At 43.8% G+C, this 19,722-nt stretch overlaps 2 protein-coding genes across 3 annotated transcripts; both read right to left on the bottom strand.

The window, feature by feature from the left end:
• Nucleotides 1-1,970: 1,970 nt before the first annotated feature.
• pdp1 (pyruvate dehydrogenase phosphatase catalytic subunit 1) lies at nt 1,971-9,216 on the bottom strand. 2 transcript variants are annotated; one of them, XM_080005696.1, is made up of 9 exons: nt 9,097-9,216; nt 7,004-7,304; nt 6,729-6,896; nt 6,261-6,472; nt 5,994-6,075; nt 5,783-5,877; nt 5,529-5,697; nt 5,209-5,427; nt 1,971-4,591 (listed from the first exon to the last, which is right to left on the bottom strand). In XM_080005696.1, exons 2-9 carry the CDS (start codon nt 7,274-7,276, stop codon nt 4,211-4,213), a joined length of 1,599 nt encoding a protein of 532 aa, XP_079861822.1. In that variant the 5' UTR covers nt 7,277-7,304; nt 9,097-9,216; the 3' UTR covers nt 1,971-4,210. The 2 variants fall into 2 exon arrangements, with proteins under 2 accessions (XP_079861822.1, XP_079861823.1); XM_080005697.1 differs by lacking the exon at nt 9,097-9,216 and adding an exon at nt 7,901-7,988.
• A 240-nt stretch (nt 9,217-9,456) lies between these two features.
• tmem67 (transmembrane protein 67) lies at nt 9,457-19,520 on the bottom strand (the record flags this gene model as incomplete). Its single annotated transcript, XM_080004724.1, has 28 exons — nt 9,457-10,104; nt 10,223-10,365; nt 10,507-10,609; nt 10,945-11,052; nt 11,180-11,296; nt 12,711-12,827; nt 12,924-13,004; nt 13,126-13,266; nt 13,367-13,506; nt 13,637-13,736; nt 13,836-13,922; nt 14,442-14,549; nt 14,670-14,780; nt 14,867-14,923; nt 15,120-15,225; nt 15,372-15,492; nt 15,584-15,737; nt 15,853-15,918; nt 16,139-16,225; nt 16,439-16,547; nt 16,708-16,862; nt 17,101-17,163; nt 17,443-17,514; nt 17,624-17,693; nt 17,947-18,040; nt 18,427-18,517; nt 18,609-18,697; nt 19,322-19,520. 28 exons carry the CDS (start codon nt 19,518-19,520, stop codon nt 10,024-10,026), a joined length of 2,970 nt encoding a protein of 989 aa, XP_079860850.1. The 3' UTR covers nt 9,457-10,023.
• Nucleotides 19,521-19,722: the final 202 nt, after the last annotated feature.

The raw sequence follows: 19,722 nt of genomic DNA, 5'->3' as shown, positions 1-19,722 counted from the left end.
CACAAGGAGAAACAAAAAGGAAAGAACGAAGAGCAGGACAACTGGTGTGATGGACGACCAGACCATGTTTGGAAGTGTGTCATGGCCCCGTTCCTCGAAAAACCCTTTCATCCTCATCCCCGAAGACACACGGTGTCCAGGGATGAACATTCTGGATCCTCATTGTCAGTACATACAATTATGAATTGACTTCAAAGTAGATAAACAGCCATGTTCACTGTAAGTCCGAATATGAATTCCCAGGGTAAAAAAAATGTAATTCTTCAGCAGGTATCATAGTCAGAGGATCCGCTCGGCAAGATGTGTTCGATTTTGCAAACGGAGACGGTGAACTTGAACTCAGAGTAAAGACGACGTTCGATGCCCGCGCACGAGACGAGAATCCCAAAAGATGCTTCACACACTTTAAGAAGACAAAGTGTTTATGCGTGTGTGTGTGTGTGTGTGTGTGTGTGTGTGTGTGTGTGTGTATGTGTGTGTGTGTGAGAGAATGAGGTTGAGAAGGTATTGGTGAGAGCTTCGTGGGAGAATAAGATGAATCCTGGCAGGTTTAAGCAAAAGGTAAAAGGTGGATAATCACAAACAATACACAGTTTAGTGTATATATCAGATCATAATTGAAATTTCCCCGTTCATTATTTATTTTTGCGCATCATCAATAACAAACAATATGCTGCTTGTGTTTTAACAGAATAAGTTGTGCCGTGTTGTGATGGTCATGGTTCATTCCACTTTCCACAGTGAGCAGATGTGCGATGACAAACCGTTGGTCACTGCACGTGTTCCTTCAGCCAGATCCCACACCACCACGCTCCTGGAACTGTCCTGGAAGAGTCCTGGAAGAGTCCTGGAACTGTCCCCGGAAGAGTCCTGGAACTGTCCCCGGAAGAGTGCTGGAACTGTCCCGGAAGAGTCCTGGAACTGCTCTAGAAGAGTCCTGGAACTGTCCTCAAAGAGTCCTCGAACTGTCCTGGAAGAGTCCTGGAACTGAACTGGGAGAGCCCTGGAACTGTCCTGGAACTGTCCTGGATGAGTCCTGGAGCTGTCCTGGAATATTCAAGGGGAGCAGGAAGCGAAGGTTGCAGAGTTTATTTCCACACACTGTCCCTGATTAAACATTTCTCTATTCGTCATTAAAGCGGAAAGACGGAACGGGCAGTAACCTCCTGTGAGCTGACATGAGAGGCCTCTTCAGGACCCGACATTTATCCAGCTCTTTCTCTCCTAAAAGTTTATTGGCACATCTACTGTACAGGGAAATATTAAAATCGAATCAAGCTGGAGAATACGTTTTTGAAGGAATCTGAGATGATAGTCTCTCTGGTAAAATATTCGGCCAGTTCAGCACCTTCACCTTTCTACAGTCCCATCAAAGTGCAGCTCTGGGACCAACGTTTGAACACATACAACAGTGTTTTAATACATTAGGACAGGACATGGCACCGGACAAAGTTGATTATATTTACGAATATACTATTCGATCATGTGTTGCTTGTTGCAGAGAGCGCACCCGTTCTTTCCCTTTCACGCGTATTGAGTATTCCCCAAAAAAGGACATTTCACGAATAATTTGCTTTGGGACGTTTCTTTAGATGGAAATGCTCAAAAATGGGCCGAGAAACATATTTAGTTTTCTGATGTAGCCATAGTGTTGTACCGGATTTGCAAATCCCAAATAGTTTGGTTTGGCTTGAGCTGCAGCATGCTCTAGTGGTGATAATTATTTATAGAATCCTATGGCACCACACTCCCCTATTCCACTGTTGAACATGGTTTTAATACTTAGAAGATAATTGTATACAGTAGTCAAAAAAAGAATAGACTGTGAGGCGTGCAGGACTGCCGTGCCTCAGAACCAGAACTGCAGGCGGGGGAACTCAAACAGTTCAACTGCATTCCAGGAGCAGAGCAGCTCAGCTCTCGCGCAGTGCTTCACTTGAGAATTAGCCAAATCAATCACAACCAGGGGGTGTATTCAGCGTTTTATTAAAACATTCCAAATACAAAACACATAAGTTACATCTCATAAATACGACTGTAGATAAAGACATGTAACATATTGCTGAAGTTTAATAAATATCCTTCAAGTAGTCAGACAGCTCCTCATTCCCCGGGCCATGAACACGGCCGATCGGTTTAGTACACGATATACTGTACATATTCAGGACACAATCTGCTACTGCTTTCATCAAACTCACCCTTTATTAATATATATATATATATATATATATATATATATATATATATATATATATAATGATCTCAACCAGGGAACAAATGGGCCGCCACATGAATACAAGGCAAAATATAAAACTAGTGACCCTCTGGTAAAATTCAATTTACACCCTGGATTTACCCAAAAATGGATTCTAATACTCCAATATATTCGAGTGCTAAACCTCAAATTCTTTACAGAATTTAACATTTTTCACTAGTCCCACATCGTGACAAGACAACGCATGTTAAGCAATCAATGAACGTTATAGAAACCCCTGACAGGTTTAAACGCCTTTCCCTTTTAATCCTACTGGTGACGGGCCTTGAAATATAAGGAGGATATACAGGATATATTGCTTTCACAAGCTCCATATTATAAGTCTAAAATGGTTACGATTTTGCCTATTTTCAATCACTGACTTTTGGTTTATTCTTTTTTTAAGATGTTACTTTCACTAGAGAATCGCAAATGTGAAAGGCTTGTCATATGGTCAGCCCTATTTGCTCGTCTGTAGCCTGTGTTCTACATACGATTTGAACTCCTTCAGAAGAAAGGTCACGGTGTAGCAACAGCTCCTCTGTAGTGGTGCTTCCCAACGAGCTGCGCCAGGGTTTATTGACTGTATAGATCCAGAAAGCAACGTGAAAAGGACTATGCTCGAGTGTTTTCTCTCTCAAACCCGCCAACTCGAGCAGCGAAAATGAGTGATTACAGACACGTAAATAACACAACCTGCTCGGGCCGCGAGCAGAAAAACCATGAGGACAAAGCGGTGGTGCCCGTTCAAATCATACAGGTTATACTACAGACAGAACAGTGGGAGGGTCTAGGGCAAGACTAACGTTATTAAACCAGTCTATGAAAACGACGAGGAAAAAAGCGGAGTTAGTGCCGTCACCAAAAGCCGATTTTCCGCGTCAAATCCCGGACTTCGCCGCCTTTGGAAATGTCCTAAACGTGACACGGTCGAGGGGCGAGGAGGTTGAATGTTTTGGCACAACAGTTTGTAACAGCTTCCCGTGAGCCGCGATTCTTTGATATATTTCAGCTGTGGCAGAAGGTCTTTACAAACAGTCACAAAGATATTGGCAACATGCCAAGGCCATGATGTACAGAAAGTGTGTGTGTGTGTGTGTGTGTGTGTGTGTGTGTGTGAGAGAGAGAAGCTGCTGCCATCCAATCTAACCTTAAAGCATCATAAAGGTGTCATGTTTACTAGTCAGCACACATTCTATATTCAATGACCATTTTCCTGATGATGGCTCACATTCGTGATATTGTCTATTTTTTTTGGAATATAGAAACGATATGTGATAAACCCTCCTCCTGCATGCTGTACTGCTACTGTACTGTTGTATACTGTACTGTACTGTACATCTCAAAACACACTACTTCACTTTATTCACATGCCCCTTTAATGCACACATCTGTATACACATAAGTCTATTCTATTTCGTATTTCCGTTCAGTATATTACCCTTTTACTCTTATTTTATTCTATTTACTAAATGAATTACATTTTAGGAATCAGTTAGTTCAGCTAATTTAGTTAAGTTAGTTTTAATTACTTAGCAATTGTGTCAGTTAGTACTTATTGTGCATAATCTCTGGGTGCATTGCAATGACATTTCACTGCATATATGTATAATCGTATGCGACAAATAAACATCAGGAAGGTTATGTTCAGGGGTAATGTGAACAGTGTGCGCTGACTAGTAAATTGGCTAAAACTAAATTTGACACCGGTATGGTCCTTTAAACTGACTTAATGGGAACACAATCTCCCTGAGATCAGGATATGACGTTTTTTTAGATAGTCTTAAAAGAAAATAAGAGTGATGATGATAACTGATGAGAGACACACCCCCTTACACAAGGTGTGTCTGCTGACAGAGTGTGTGCTTGTTTATCCATATACATTGGTAAAATGGTAAACAAAAAAAAAAAAAAGTATATGTGAATGACTTCTGTGTGTTTATTTGTCTTTATTCTTCAGGACTGGACCTCTTGTTGTTGTGCTCCGATTACATGAGGGTTGAACTGGGCTATGATGATGGTGATGTCATCGCGGTACATGCGGGCGAGCTCCTCGGGCAGCGACAGCATCTTGGACAATCTCTCGTGGTCCACGGTGCCGAACTCATTGTTCCCCACCGCGTGGCGGATCAGGTGGGTCGCCGCGTTCTGGTCCTCGAACGCCGACGACATGCGCGCCTTCCTGCCGTCCAGGAGCTCCTGCATCTGTCCCAGGGTGACCCTGTAGCCTCCCACGGTGAGGGGCTGCCGCTGGTGCACCCCGGTCAGATACTCCCCCACGATGCGAACCACTTCCTGTCTGTGGAGCGTCTCCCAGAGGCCGTCAGAGCCAATCACCTGGAGGGGAGGGGGAGACGGAAACACATTCGCACTCATGACATTTAAATAATGTCCAAGTGTTTTGTTGATTACTGAAACAGTTACCTACAAAAGCAACACCATACTACACAAAGAAAATAATAATAATAATAATACATTTATCAATGAGAATGATTGAACATAAACTATAATAATTTACTTAATGAATAAGTAGGGTACTGAAAATAATTTAGCAATACTGATTCCTCAATGATTTCCTTTGTCCATTCTTTAATTTTATCCATCACCCATTATCCATCCAGCACCGCAAAACATCATGCCTGTAATAAAAATATAGCCCTTTAAAAAAAAAAAAAAAAAAATGTAATGACCTGTATTTTACAGCATGTACTACTAAAGTTTTATCACATTGGATGTGTTACAACTTGACATTTAATGATGCATGGCAGTTCATGAACTTGGCAAGTTCAATGCCGTAGTATTGCATCATTTGGAATTTGGGGCAGGAATGAATAAGGGAATGGTTCCCAACACTTATAACACTCACACTCAACACTTGAGATGATATAAATATAATTTTAGGATTCAGTGAATAGCTCTTCATCCGTTAGGAAATATCCTCCTCGTCGTCTTACCAGGAAGCGATCCTGCGGCCGCAGTCTGTGGTGTGTGATCTCCGGCTCCGCGGTCAGGTAAGGGGGCGTGTGGTAGTTGGGGGGGATGAACTTGGTGTGCTCGTTTTCGTGGAGCTGGTCCGGCCCGGACTCCAGCACGCGCTTCTGCAGCTCGATGCTCCACTTGAACTTCACGTCCCCAAAGGCACGAAACGGCATGAGGAGGCCGAGCAGCCGGTCCTGGGGAGAGAGGCGAGGAGGGCGTTCGATATCGGGGGCCACAAAGAGAGCCTCCAGGGTCTGTGTGGAATGGACTGGGTATGGAGTGACAAGTGCAGTACCTGGCGTATGACCGTCTTCCTCTCTGACGGAGGGTGCTCGCCCCGTATCCGTGCCACCTCATTGTCATTCTGGGCGTTGTGGTCGTTCGAGAGTGTGTGAGCGCTGAATGAACCATCCTCCTCCTGCACCCCCAGCACCGCCCGACCGTCGCCTGTGTTGGCAATGAACCTTACAGAGAAAGAACATAAAAATCCAGAGGTAAAATATTCATTTGCAGTCTAAAACAGACACAAAGAAAGGGAGGCGGCCGTACAGGTCTGGTCCATCGATGTGTGCGACACAGGCGGTAGCTCCTGAAAAGGCCACTCTCAAAACCCAGTAGTGCAAGAAGGCATTCGGGTCTCCGACCTGAAAAGACATCACCAGCCAAGTCAAACCAAGATGAAGCACAGCACAAACAGAGAGAAGTCGGTGTAAAGGAATTATATGCCTTCGGGTGGAAGGTCAAAGGTCAGGTACACCACCTGAGCTTCCAGAGACAGGTCGTTGTCAAGCCTCTTGAAGGCGTTCTGCAACGCCTCCCTTGTGTCTGGATTTTCACCAGGACTGAGAACACAGAGAACGGCTGTTGAGCATTCCAGCGAGAAAAGAGAACTAGTGTGTAACACGACAAGGAGCCGAGAGGGGGACAGAGTGAGAGGTAAACATGGCGAGTGGAGCTCAAACAGAACAGAAAGAAGACAGGAGGCAGATTCTACTGAACAACGTGTGTCTTAATTCCCCATCGTTACCTGTTGAGGTCGATGAGCTCTTGCCAGTAGGTTCGTAGGCTGTTGAAGTAGAGGGTCTGTGCCTCTCGACTGAAGTAGTCGTGCGGGTGCTTGTGCCACTGCAGGATGGGGCTGAGCGGCCGGCCTGCCTCCACCGCCGCCTCCAGGTCACACAGAGTGTCATGAGGCAGCAGTGACACAGCGATGTAATAAAACAACCTCTCGCTCAAAGCCTGGTGAAGAGTAGGGAGGGGGTGGGTGTTACATTTAGAGTATTTAAGTTAAGACTGAAGGTGTTTTATAGAATTGAAAGCCTGTACTTGTTGGTAAATTTTCAGCATTCACATAATAAGAGCATAAGGTACATAGCACGTTATCAGATTCATAGCTTACAACATAGATAATACACAGACATGGGTAGAGCATTTAAATCGAGTTCCCTTCATTACAGACAACAGATCAAATGTATGATATCAAAATCGACTTCACCTGAGCACAGGCGCAGCCGGCATGGCCATCAAAGACCCCCAGCAGCATCCCCCGTGTCTGGAGGCAGATGGCCGCACTGCGGCGGTCCTCTATGGGAGCGTTGGCTGGAAGCTGGTTGCTGTCAAAGCCCATCACTGCGGACACATTCCTCCCATCAAACTCGGGCACCTACGACCATTAGAAATCAAAACACCCATGTCAAGACTTCAGGGCAGAATCTCAGTGTTATTGATGCAAAATGCTAATTTTGTTTGCATGCACGAGTCGATACAAACCTTAAAACTATACTCATTGGCTTTCAGAATTGAGTTGACTTGTGGAGGGGTGAGAGTGTAGCTGTGTAGGTCTGGGGTGGTTTGGTATTGTCTTGAAGGCAAGTGATGGTGCAAGCTGAGTGAGGGGTGTATTAAGCGGTGTCGATGAGAAATGGGCCCAAAATGAGACTGATGTTGGCATATTATCGGGCTGGAGGACAAAATCTTGGTGCGGAGCCATCCTCGAAAAAGCTTTGATGTCACAGGCATGACTGACGGTACACTCCAGGCCATCAAGCACAGTGCACAGACATATGCGCAGCTACAGGAGAGGAAGAGACATACAGAGGTCACTCCCTAACCCAAAACAAGCATAGATAGGGCTGGGTGATATTGACAAAATGAAATACCTTGATAATGAAAATTTGGCCATATTTTGGGAATGACTATTGGTGCTTGCATTAGATATTAACACACAAGAAATATTTGAGAAACAATTGTGACTAATATGTATATTATGACCACCGTTAGAACAGTTAGAACAGTCAACCAAGTTCAGAAAATTGGATTACATTACTGTAATGCAGCATTCAAGACAAGGAAAATACAACATTTAACTACGGTTACTCCTCACTTAACGACCTACCTGTTTAACGACCGTTCCAACTTAAAACCAGCTCTCTGCCAAGTCGGTATTGTACGCTGCATACAATACCGCTATGTTTTTGTTCTGTCATTCAATACACTGTATAACTTAAGCAAAAATTAAATTTGTGGATTGATTTAGTCAAAAGAAAAGAAAATGGCAACTTAAAAATTGCACTAGTGATATTTATCTTACACTGAACGTCATGCCAAATGTCAAAGCGTGGGGTCAGTATATGAAAAGCTAGTTAGTCTTATGTTGGCATGTCTTACCTATAGATTTAGTGGAAATGGTAAGATCGTACACTGATGTGTAGCTCTCCTGTTCTCCAAGGACGGGCAGGCATTGCCCTGGCTATTAATACACTTCAGTGTGGTATGGTAGCCCTGACATTTGCAGGTTGTGAAATACTCTGTCCGACCATGTCCTACTGAACCAGATCCTGGCTGTGCGTGTCTGAACCTCTTCTTTCCCCATTACATAATGAAAGGCTCAATCTATTTGCAGCTTCATGAGATGAAAGGGGATCTTGGCTGGCCTGGCGTGGAGAACCAAGCAGATATCTGGGCGATATGACTGACAGTGCTGGAGAGTGGAACCAACGTTCTGGTGATTTGGTTGCACCAGGGCTATTCGACTACGTTCACATTCCATTAGGGCCCAGATTTGCAACTTGTTAACAGCTCAGCGTTCATTACCTCTATGTGTTGAAACAGTGTGGTTGTACTTTTAAGGCAAGAAAATGAAAATGCAAAAGGACCAAAATTGTATTTTTCCACATTAATCCCACTATAAACAAGAAACATTTTGTAACTTTGCCAATTAACTAAGATGTCTTCCCACTCGGCCCCGTGTTTACCTGATTTACAACGCAAATGTCTCAGATGCCAAACGGTTTAAAATAGTGTTCGTGGTAGTTTGACTGATTAGAAGTGGGCGGGACGGGACAACCGCCTTTTTAAGTTGGAGGGCATTTGGTCAGGTTTGTGGTGTTGATGGTCGTAATATCTTTCGTTTGTGTTCTTTTTTTTCCCCCATAGAATCCTCATAGAGGCATTCTTCACTGGTGGGCGGGCCACCCCCCACCCCCGCCCCGCCAGTGAAACAGTCCTGCCTTACACCGACTCCACACAGGGCCCTTCCCCGCACTGCAACGAAGTTGCCATGTTTGTTGATATGACCGGCCCCAGGCAAGCTACACGACACAGCGAGAACCAGCTCCGATCGAGCAGCGACGAGCGCACGGCATCACACCACAGACGCCACATTGCGCATCGCCGTCGAGTGACTTTGGAAACGGCGCGTCGTGAATAAACGTACCGAAGCAGCCCTGGAGCGTCTGCTAGCTAGCGCTGGCGTCTGCTCCACCCAACAACCGTTGGCAAGAATAATAAGCTGTGGAAATACACGGGGAGCGGCAAAACAGCCTGCGTGCAATGTATGGAGGAACCGCCGGACAAGGACTCACCTCAACCGGAGGCTTTGAAGCGGCGGTTGAAGTTCATGGCTGAACAGCGAGCAGCGGAACGCCGTGCATCCCTCCCCAGCGCGGAGCAGCACCAGGTGAGCGCTGGTTGGCTGAGCGCTGACAGGCGCGATGACGTAGCAAGGGCCCGGCGACGCGGAAATAGCCTTCGGGTCGCATGGCGCGTTCCGCTGACATGGAACTCGGAAAATCCCACCTCCCGCTCGTAAAAGCGCAGAGGAGCGGGCGGGGTTCCAAGTCGGAATTCGGGGCAAACGTCCCCGGGTTCGAGTTGGCCGAGAGAACAGACGTGGTGTCCCGGCAACATGGCGCACACCGTTGAGGGTGAGCAAAGTTCACTTTGCATCGGTTTATTATTTGAGAACGTCTAGCTTCCATCCAAACTGGTCCGTCGTTTTAGGTTCCGTGCACATGGTTGTAAAACTGAGAAGCTGGCCAAACAAACACGACGTTTCTTCCGGATTCCACGCTTTCCCAAAAAAGAAGCAATGGAACGATTAGCTCCGACGTGGGGAGTAAACCGATTTCCGAGTTTGACGGAGACACAGCAGAAAAAAATGTAGATAGATTAAAATGAAAATATTTTTCATAAATCACATTATATCGTGTTTCTTTTGGGGTCATACGATTTCAATGGATAGATGAAGAGAAAATGTCCAACAGACAAGGGGCAATAAAGCAACACTGCTATTATGTCAAATGTCAAGTTTTTATGACGAAGAAAAAAAATCATAGCTTAGAAAAATATCCGCTATCGGTGGGAAAGAAAAAAAAAAAATACTATTTATGTAAAATAAAAAGTTTATAAAAAAGTGTAGAAAACAGCTGCACAAAGTGTAAACATTTACATGCTCTACAAACACACACAACTAAGCAACATTGGCATTATCAACAAACCAGCAGGGAAGCCTATATCAGAAATCTCTGGTCCACTAATGTCTTGTTGGCGAGGTTTCTCCTTCCAATGGCACTTCGGATCAAGCGAAATATCTGAAGTTTATGAGAATTGAAAGAAAAAATAATAATAATTACACAAGTGGTTTTTTTTTTAGCAATTTGGAGAGACATGGAACACAAAGAGCCACATGCCGCCAAACTGAACACTTACCATTTGCTCTATGTACGTAAGCATAGCTGCAAGTATGAAGCTCTGAGATCCAAGGTCAACCACGCAGAAAAACAAAGTATCAAAGATCAGCAGCGTGGCCTCGTTTCCAAAAAACAGGACATCGGTGAAGGAGCAAGATTCATCTGAGACAAGGAGCACAGGAAGAGGTTGCACATGATGATGATGATGATGAGATGATGTCAACCCAATTCCACCCCGTTCCCAGACACAAACCAACACTTCAAAGAATGAGCAAGAGGTGAGGAAAAAGGTCATAGAATTACCATTGTAGAATATGCTTTTTTCACTGGGTTCAAGGAACTCCATCCCAATAACCCTCTCAAACATCAGCTTGTCCTTCACGATATAGTCCATATCGCGGTGAGCCTATGGGATGGATTACAAGACTTTTACATTACATTACACTGGTCTGTGTAAGACACATTGCAACACAAACAACTTCCTATACACTGAAGTCTACACACAATTTCAAATTTGAGTCAGTGTGTTCAATTATTACACTGCTAAACATAGTAATATGCATACATAGTGTACAGAGATTGACAAATATTTAGCATCAAAGCAAATAAATCAAAGGGGTATACACTCTTGATATTAACTGCACATGATATAGCGCTCATGAGAAAAATTCTCAAAAAGATTCACAATTTTTCAAATACCAGAACGTGTATGTAGCTTATCGTGTGTGTTGTTGTATTTACATGATCTATCACTGAGCCCAGGAAGCGGTTCATGGTGTTGTAAGCCCGGGTGCTCTGCTCAAACGGGTTTGCTGCAGTTGCGTCCACGAGCCGCGATGGCCCATTCCTCTGGAGCCGCACGAGAGAGAAAGTGAATCACACAGAGCAGCCCCGTTGTTTGAAGACGTCAGGAGTGAATGGTTTTTATGAAGCTTTGGCCACCCACACACACACACACACACACACACACACACACCCTGCTGAGCGGCTCCCGGATTCTGTCATACTGCTGACGGAGGTGGTTGGTGATGGCGATCTCGAAGGTCTGAGTGTCGGTGTTTGGAAGCAGTCCTCTCTGGGCTCGCAGGGACTCCTTAAACATAAACAAAAAAAGTGACTGGGGCTGGACATTGGGATCCAATGCTTTGATGGTACCGACTGAAGCAAAGCGATGCTGTTGGACGAGAAACTCTACGGCTTTCAAATGCCAAATTCCATACATGAGTATTTTATCTATTTAAAGGGGACCTATTATGGAAAACTCACTTTTTCAGTGCTTGTGCACATTTTTGTCTCTGATGGGCCTACTAACACACAAACTGTGAATTAAGACAACCCAGTCAGTTTATTGTGAGCTCTCTGTTTCAGAAAACATGTCCTAAAACGAGCGGTTCAGCTTTGAGTCTGATGCTGCGTTCCATTTGAACCAGGAAGAAGTTCAAATGGAAAGAATAATTTGGGGTTCCCGATCGGAATTTTCAACTAGAACGTCCCCCCAAAGTCAGATTTCCGATTTGCAAAAGTCGGAAGAACCTCATCAACCTTGACCTAAAACTCCAAGATTGCTGCTCGGTGCATAAACAATAAGTGAAAGCTGTTGTAGCGGCCATGATGTAAACAATGTATTTTTTATTTTTTTATTATCAAGTCCATTTGGACATGAAGATGTACATGTCCGTGAACCCCCAGAGGAGAAGCTCCATTTCCTGGTCCCATGTTTCTTCTGTAGTTGTCTGTATCCCGAAACAGCAAGCACAACAAAGGCGTCCATCTTGGTTTTCCGTACTGGAACACGGCCAACATTGTTGTCAACTCGTATGTGACTTTATTCCCAACTCCAACTTCCGAATTCCAAGGTAAATGGAATGCAGCACTAGTACTACTCCACCCACGCCTGGAGCGTGACCGGACCCGCCCGCATCGGAGCTAAGAGCTATGCATGGTCAGTGCTCTGTTGGCTGCAGAGACCACCACAAATCTTTTAAAAGAAAGAGGAATTAATACCAAGTGTCTGTGACAAAAGTGCAGACGAGGGAAATACAAGTATTTAAAAATTATTTCTGATGTGTGTCTCTGTGTGTGTGTGTGTGTGTGTGTGTGTGTGTGTGTGTGTTGGTGTGTGGCCATGTTAGGTTGACTGTACTGTAGGCGATCTCCAGACAAAACCGTAGATGTCTCCGTAATTGAATGAAACAAAAAAGCTGAGTATCCCTGTTAAGCACGGGCACGCATGGAGATTACACATGGAGGGAGACAGGTCCCCATCTAGACCTGATCTCAGGTCTTCTAGAGCCTTCTTCCTCTCCTCTTCTCTTTTTTGTTAAAATGTGATTAACTTTTAACCATGACCTTTGATCAGACAGGACCTACACCCCAGTATTCCAAAATGAGAGAAAGGTGTTCCCAAAGGTTTCCCAAATTTCCACAAATACAAGGTGAGTGAATATAATTTTGAGCAGCCATTAAGTACTGAATACGCTCCATCTGCAGACGGGCGCTGTACGTACGGCTTCTCTCTTCAGATTGGTGTTCATCTCCTCCATATTAGTGTCGGCGTGGCCGTGCACCGAGCGCCCGTGGATGTAGTAGCCGAAGCATCGATAGGATAACAGCAGCACAGAGATCTACGCAGAAATACACCTTTAATAATTCACCAAAAAAATATAAAAAATGTTGTACGCAATTTTAAATAAAAGATAAGTCCACACTGTTTGACATACATTACTGACAGAGCAGAGGTCCACAAACTGACGGATTTTGTCCTCCACAAAGCGCTCATGGAACATAGTGAAAAATATCCCCTGTTTGGGTACAATAAATTATGTTAAAGTGTATGAAATGAGCATCGTCACAGAATCATTCTTTTGTATTTTTTTTTTTCTTTCCACTCCTTTTACAAGTGACAACAACAGTCGATTTTACCTGTAGGAGGCCGATGCACAGCCAGAGTGATGCTGCGACGCCGTAGCGCAGCGTCAGGCTGTAGGGAGGGGTGTAGGCCTGAGGGGGGCGCTGTAACGTTGACCAGGGGTCCCTCAGGGCCAGGTTGGAGAACCCTACGACCTGGACCACCACGGAACGGGTCGACGACAGAATGGGGAAGAGGGTTGGAAAACGGTGGGGACGGAAAGGGAAATCAGAGAGAGGGTGTGACGGGATTCACCTCCAGCAGGAAGAGCACGGCCATGACCTGGAAGGTGGGACTGATCTTGCGGGTCGTCTGGATCTTGTTCCACTCGTTGGCAACAAAGTAGGTCCTCCAGATGCTGATGGGGGAGGAATCTCGTTTCGTTTCCCCAGCGGCTGAAACAAAAATGATTTTTTTACGACTGGTAGCTCCGAAACCTGAGAGAAAAACATACTTTTAAAATAAAGAAAACCACTGGCTCAAGCTTGCCTATGTGGAGAAAAATAAGGATATTCCAGTTTGTACCTTGGACCGTCCTGTTTGCTTTGCTCCGTGGCCTCTCCCAATCGATGAAGAACGCATCGACTGACAAGTGAAGGACCAACATGTGGAGAAACTGCAACGTCTGGAAATACAGACGCCACAGCATCAAGTACACAATGACTTGATACACGTTTCGCATTTTATTTGTTCTGTGTGTGTTGTGCCGACCAGATGGACTCACCTTAAGAGCGAAGGCACAACAAATGTAAGTCACAAACCATTCCTCCTGAGCCGGCAGTGGCAACAACAGAAATACAAATTGTTGGGCCTGAACACACAGACACACACAAATAATTTGTGTTTAGTCATAGAGTAATAGTATTTTACAGAAACAATAACACTTGAAAACCCGTGCCCTCAGTAAATTTGTGAGAATAAAGTGTGAAAGAGAAAAAACATAGCAAAAAAGGACAGGCCTAGGGAAGAGCGATTGGGAAAAGATTAGAACAGGAATAGTGAACGGTAAAAAGCCAAAGAGACTTACCTCAAGAGTCTGAAGTATCCAGACAAGAGGGAAAAAATAAATAAAATAAATGTCAGTGAATGCCACAAACCTTTAATTATCATGAATAGAACCTACTGAAAATGGTATGAGACAAAATACAGGTAAGAGCAAATCAAGAAAGAAAATGATTCAAATGAGGACGGAATAGTAGATATTAACAAAGACAAAACAGATTAAGACCCATGGACAGATCGATTCAGCTGCAAGGAAATGAGCCAATTTAATAGAAACAAGTGTATGCCTTTGAACGAGAAGTACTGCTGTGAAGAGCAAAACGCAGACCATGCTAACCTTGGAGAAGATGAGCCAGTAAAGTCCCGTTCCCACGGTGATGATAAAGAAAACATTGGCCAGATCGCCGGCATAGAACAAAAGGAACTGCAACATGGTCTGGGGAATACAGATCAGATAGATAATGACGATGCAGAAAACCTAGAATATCTTTAAACCTTCGACTATTCATTAACAGTGTTTTTTTTTTTTTAATCCAAATTGAATATTTTCCCAAACCCCGGCTCCAGAGAGGATGTCGATGAGCGGCGACGCGATCCTCCTCTTCCAGCTGACGGTCTTCAACAGCGAGTAGAGGACGGCTACACCACCCATCACGCCCAGAGCCGTCTGAACGCACGCAGACATGATATTTATCATCGTTAATGTGGGAAGAAAAAATAAATAAATAAATTCAGAGTGAAAGTTTGACTCACGTCTATCTTCATGCGTCCCTCATTCTGATCCATCTCATACTCCACAGAGAAAGACACCTGGACACAAATCAAATAACATCATCACCAAACAGCACTACCTGTCCACAGTGCCGACTGTTACATGGTTAGTGGAAATTTAAAGCTTAAGCAGTTTCATTCATCCAAACAAAGTTTAAACAAAACTGCATGTGCTGATGTCTTGATAACGACAGGAATGGTGTGAAAACAATTAAGATATATTTTTTTATATTACAGAGATAGTTTGTGTGTTGAGGTCTGTGATGAGCACTTCTTTGTAGGACACGGACATCTGAGGAGGGAAGACCTGTCCTTTCAGAGTGCCTGTCACCAGCTGGAACCTATTCAGCACGTGACGCACGCACGCACGCACGCACACAGACACACACACACACACACACACACACACACACACACACACACACGTAAGGAACATAGGTCTCTCCCATGTCATATTGTATATATTTGCAGACGAAGGTGGCGGTACCGTATTTTGATGTCGGCAGCAACGCGGATGACTTTAGGCTGCGCATTCAGATCTTTCTCTCTCGCACTCAATGTGTCAACCACAAACATACGACGTGACAGGTACCAGTTTTTCATTTTCTCTGTGAATAGACAGAAAAAAATGTTTGTCTTCAGATTCATTTATGAACACAGGTGCCTGCACGCACGCACACACACTAACGGATGAATCACCTTGGTTGATAAAGCGTCCGTTGTATTGTTGGTTGAGGATTAGTGTTGGGATAGGAAGCAATTTCTGGTCTTCTCCTTGACTGAGGTCCATGAACACGTCATAAAACAACGGCTCCGGATGGGAATGCAACAGCTCTGCTACAGACAGATCACACTAACCACGCACACACACACACACACACACACACACACACACACAAACACACACACAATGTGATAGAAAGAAATATTTCCCAAATTTCCACAAATACAAAACGTGAGCCACCCACACTCTCTCGGTAAGCGGTTCCAAATGTGTAAGGGGCCCTCTGTCGCACAGCTGTGTCGGGACAAAGCTGAAATAAAGGACAAAGGACAAATACGCAGATGCTGAAGATTCGTTACAAGACATAAATAAAAGAGCAAATACTTCAGAATGTTAACAAGCAAAAGAAAAAAAAAAAAGGATTATCATTCTCACTGCACGATGCAAGTATCCAGACTCTGTTGTGTCCATGTATGCATGCTTCACCATGGACCAAAAGGCCAGTTCATTTTTACTTATTTAAATCTTACCTGCAGGTTACCTCCTCCAACCTTTTCCCATCGGAGGAACTCCCCCCCTACATTATAGACCGCAGACAGCAGCTTAATACCAGTGTTCTAAAAAACAAAAAAAAAAACCAAAAAAACATATATACATTTTTGGTATAAACAGTAGTTTACTTCTACCTTTGAGGTCTTATTAAATAAATCAAAAGGAGACTTTCAATGGTATCATTCTGTTGTGTTGTGAGGGAACTGATATGGTGAAAGATGTTTGTGATATACTGATCCGTTTGCCACAATGACACAACAGTACGCATTTTTGCGAACCTTGTTACTTCGTTTAAAACTGAAACCCATCGGCAGCGGATTGGTTTGAAGCACTAGACTGGCCAGTCCTGGCTGGTCCCCGTAGTACAGCCAAGGCAGGTTAGCTCTCCTGAGGTAGTGGGAAGAAAGGTCAGTCACAACAGTTAAACACTAAAAAAAATAACAGTGAAACTATGCCATTTTGATGAACAATTACATTGACATAATTCATTTGCATGTCCTTTTGTTTCCTACTTCCGTGCCAGGACTGCTATAACAGCAGGATTTACCAGTAAGAAATGTCTTTCGTAGAGCCCAAAGCAGCCGTTGACCGGAAAATAGTGTTGAAGATTCCACAGGCATCGCTGGCCACACTGCTTAAGGAGTGCATGTTCATCACACACATATTCCCCAGAGCCTGGCATGCTGTAAGGTTGGAAAAGACCTAGAAAAACAGAAGGAACACAGAGACCGAGAGCCTTGTGACCAGGCATCAGACAGCACAGTATCGGTGAGAATTAAATCACAACTCATTACCTCAGCATGAGGTCAGTGAGTAAAATGTAGCTATAATGTAAAATAAAATGCAAAAGATTTTAATTGTATTATATTTCCCTTTTCTGTGTTATAAGTATTTGGACGGATTAGTGTTGTTTGAATGTCCCCATACCCCTGGCACTTACCAGGCAGGCTGCCGACGAGGAGTAAAGGTTTTTAACGAACCATGCAGACTGAACAAGGAGTGCCTGTGGGAATAAAAAAAAAGGTGTATATATAATGTGTATGTGTATATATGTATATATATGTATATATATATATATATATATAAAGAAAATAAGTATAGATTCTCTGCAGCCCCACATTATCTATATAATAATAATGTATAGCACTGTCTGCATGCAAAATAAGTGTGCAAGAGAGGATTCAAAGATAATTCAAAGCGGTATATATTTTCACAATAATAACTCTCAATACTTTGTTAATTTGATGTGCGGCAAAAGACGCAAGAAGGAAAAAAGACTCACCAACTGAGAAAACTTGACAATGGGGTTTACATTGATGGGGAGAGCGTTAGGAGGGAAACATAGTCCTCCTGCCTGAGAAAATGAATAACAACAATCAATTCTGTTCCATCGTTAGTTACTCTTTTATTAAGTTGATGGACTGTGTGTGAATGTGGGTGTGGGGGGATAGTTCTGTACTTACAAGAATATAAGGAAGGTTACACAAACAAGAGGCAGTGGTGTTAATTAGGGTAGGCTGACATCTCTCACACCTGAAAGACAAGTCTGCACGCTCAAAGAAAAGCTAATTTCGCCCAAGTGCTGTGCTTCTGCGGCCTGGCATATACCACTTGTCAGAACTACAGGGGGAAATACCTTCTAATTCTGTCGTTGGGTTTTAATTTTGCCTTAACCAATAAAGTCTGGAGCAATACCCATGAATGAGAATGGCACGCGGAGCTTGTGTTGGCTTGCACGAAGAACACTGGAATAATGAATGTTGCGCTGCTGCGTTGATAGTTGTACCTGTTGTTGTTGGGTACTGAGAAGGCCGGGTCACCCCCGTAACAAGTCTCACATCTTGCCTCTTCCAAAAGTTTTGCCTGGACATCTCTCTCTACTGTAAGGGGATGCGATATACAATTAGACATTCATGGTAAAAAATGTACTACTGTATTTTCAGATGACATAATATTATATATTATTATTTGATTATAACTTCAATATTACTATCAGATTACATGATTTTGTTATCATATGATCAGATTTATTTTATTATTAGATTACATTATATTATATTAAATATCATTATTATTACTACTATCATTATGATACTATTATCATATTTACATTACTATCTATCTATCTATCTATCTATCTATCTATCTATCTATCTATCTATCTATCTATCTATTCATCCATCCATCCATCTATCCATCTACATGGTTTGCTAGTTCGTTTTCAGCACAGTCCTAGATATTCATTTATTTGCAGTTTGGTCATTACCAAGGATGCTCCCTTTGGGACACAGGCAGGTCCTCCCATCACTCAGACTGCCCGGACAGCGAATGCACGCAAAGCCATCTTGTGTTACTGCCTGCACGGTGGACAGAGGGGAATCATGTGTGGAGTTTCATGTGTAGGGAGTCTTAAGACACAGGGCGGATTTTCGGAACCACTGTACATACCGGCCGTTCGTTGGGGCATTGTTGACATGTAATAGATGCTCCGTTATCGGTGAGAACTCTGTACCCGGGTTGGCAAACACAGCTTAGTCCTGCCAGGAAAGGGAAACAGTGGGTTAATAGTTCCAAAACGGTGATACAGGATAGTGTCCAAATGTGTCCATACCTAACAGTTGATATTTTCATTTCTTGTGACAGCTCCGTTAACAAAAAGATGATATGTAAGATAGACAGATGGATGGACAGACAGACTGATAAGACACACACTTTATTCATATCCGGAGGGAAATTGTGTGTGAGCCCAGATCAAAACAATAATAATAATAATAATAATAATAATAATAATAATGATTCTTCTTATTATTATACAATAATAATCATGAAGTAATGAGAATAAATATATTTACTACGATTGGCAATATGCAATAAACGTAAACATGTATTTAAACAATGGCAACATAACATTAACCCAAAGATTAACAATCAATAATAGACCTGTGTCAACATCACACCCTGTCAAAAAATACGAAATTGCTCGTTTGCATACATAGATGAAAAATGTAATGTGCATATATATATATATATGTATGTATATATATATGTTAAGGAGCTGTAACTGTTGAGCCATCTCACATTAACATCAGCTAGACAGACGATAAGCGCCAGCGTCAAAGGTAAACATGGCTCCGTCGCCAGCCAGCTAGCTAGCTAGCTACCTGTTGCACTCGCACGCTGGTTCGCGCCGCACTTCGCACAGGAGAGACTGGAGATGTCCAGGAACTGTCCGTCGCCACAGTCGGACGCGGTCTGAAACGAGAGGACGAACTCCTGGCAGCGAAGCGGGCGCAATTCCAGCAAAACAAGTATCGCCAGCGAGAGCGTGCGGAGCTCGGCGCGCGGCGTCCCCGTCGCCATGGTAAACAAACACGGCCTCCTCCGCCGTTCTCCTCGGGTCCCGGCGGCGGCTCACCGGCGCCCCCTGCCGTCCCACCGCCCCACGGAGCGCTGGGGCTGTGACGTCACAGGCGGGCGACCGCCGCCAGCTGGGGAATTCCCCTCATATGTTTACATGGAAACGTGTGTTTACGTGGATTTCAAGGGACACGCCCCGCATCGT

The sequence above is a fragment of the Zeus faber genome (assembly GCF_960531495.2).
Source record: "Zeus faber genome assembly, chromosome: 8".
In the NCBI taxonomy this organism is placed as follows: Eukaryota; Metazoa; Chordata; class Actinopteri; order Zeiformes; family Zeidae; genus Zeus; species Zeus faber.
This window is presented reverse-complemented; position numbering and strand designations above follow the sequence as displayed.

Bases quoted from the DNA above. Each gene is read 5' to 3' on its own strand.
- pdp1 (XM_080005696.1), bottom strand. From the start codon at position 7,276: ATGGCCTGGAGTGTACCGTCAGTCATGCCTGTGACATCAAAGCTTTTT. The intron at 5,878-5,993 runs GTGGTGTACCTG...ATGTCTTTTCAG, and splicing joins ACCTGTCTCTGGAAGCTCAG to GTCGGAGACCCGAATGCCTT. The intron at 5,428-5,528 runs GTACTGCACTTG...CTCTCTCCCCAG, and splicing joins GGAAGACGGTCATACGCCAG to GACCGGCTGCTCGGCCTCCT.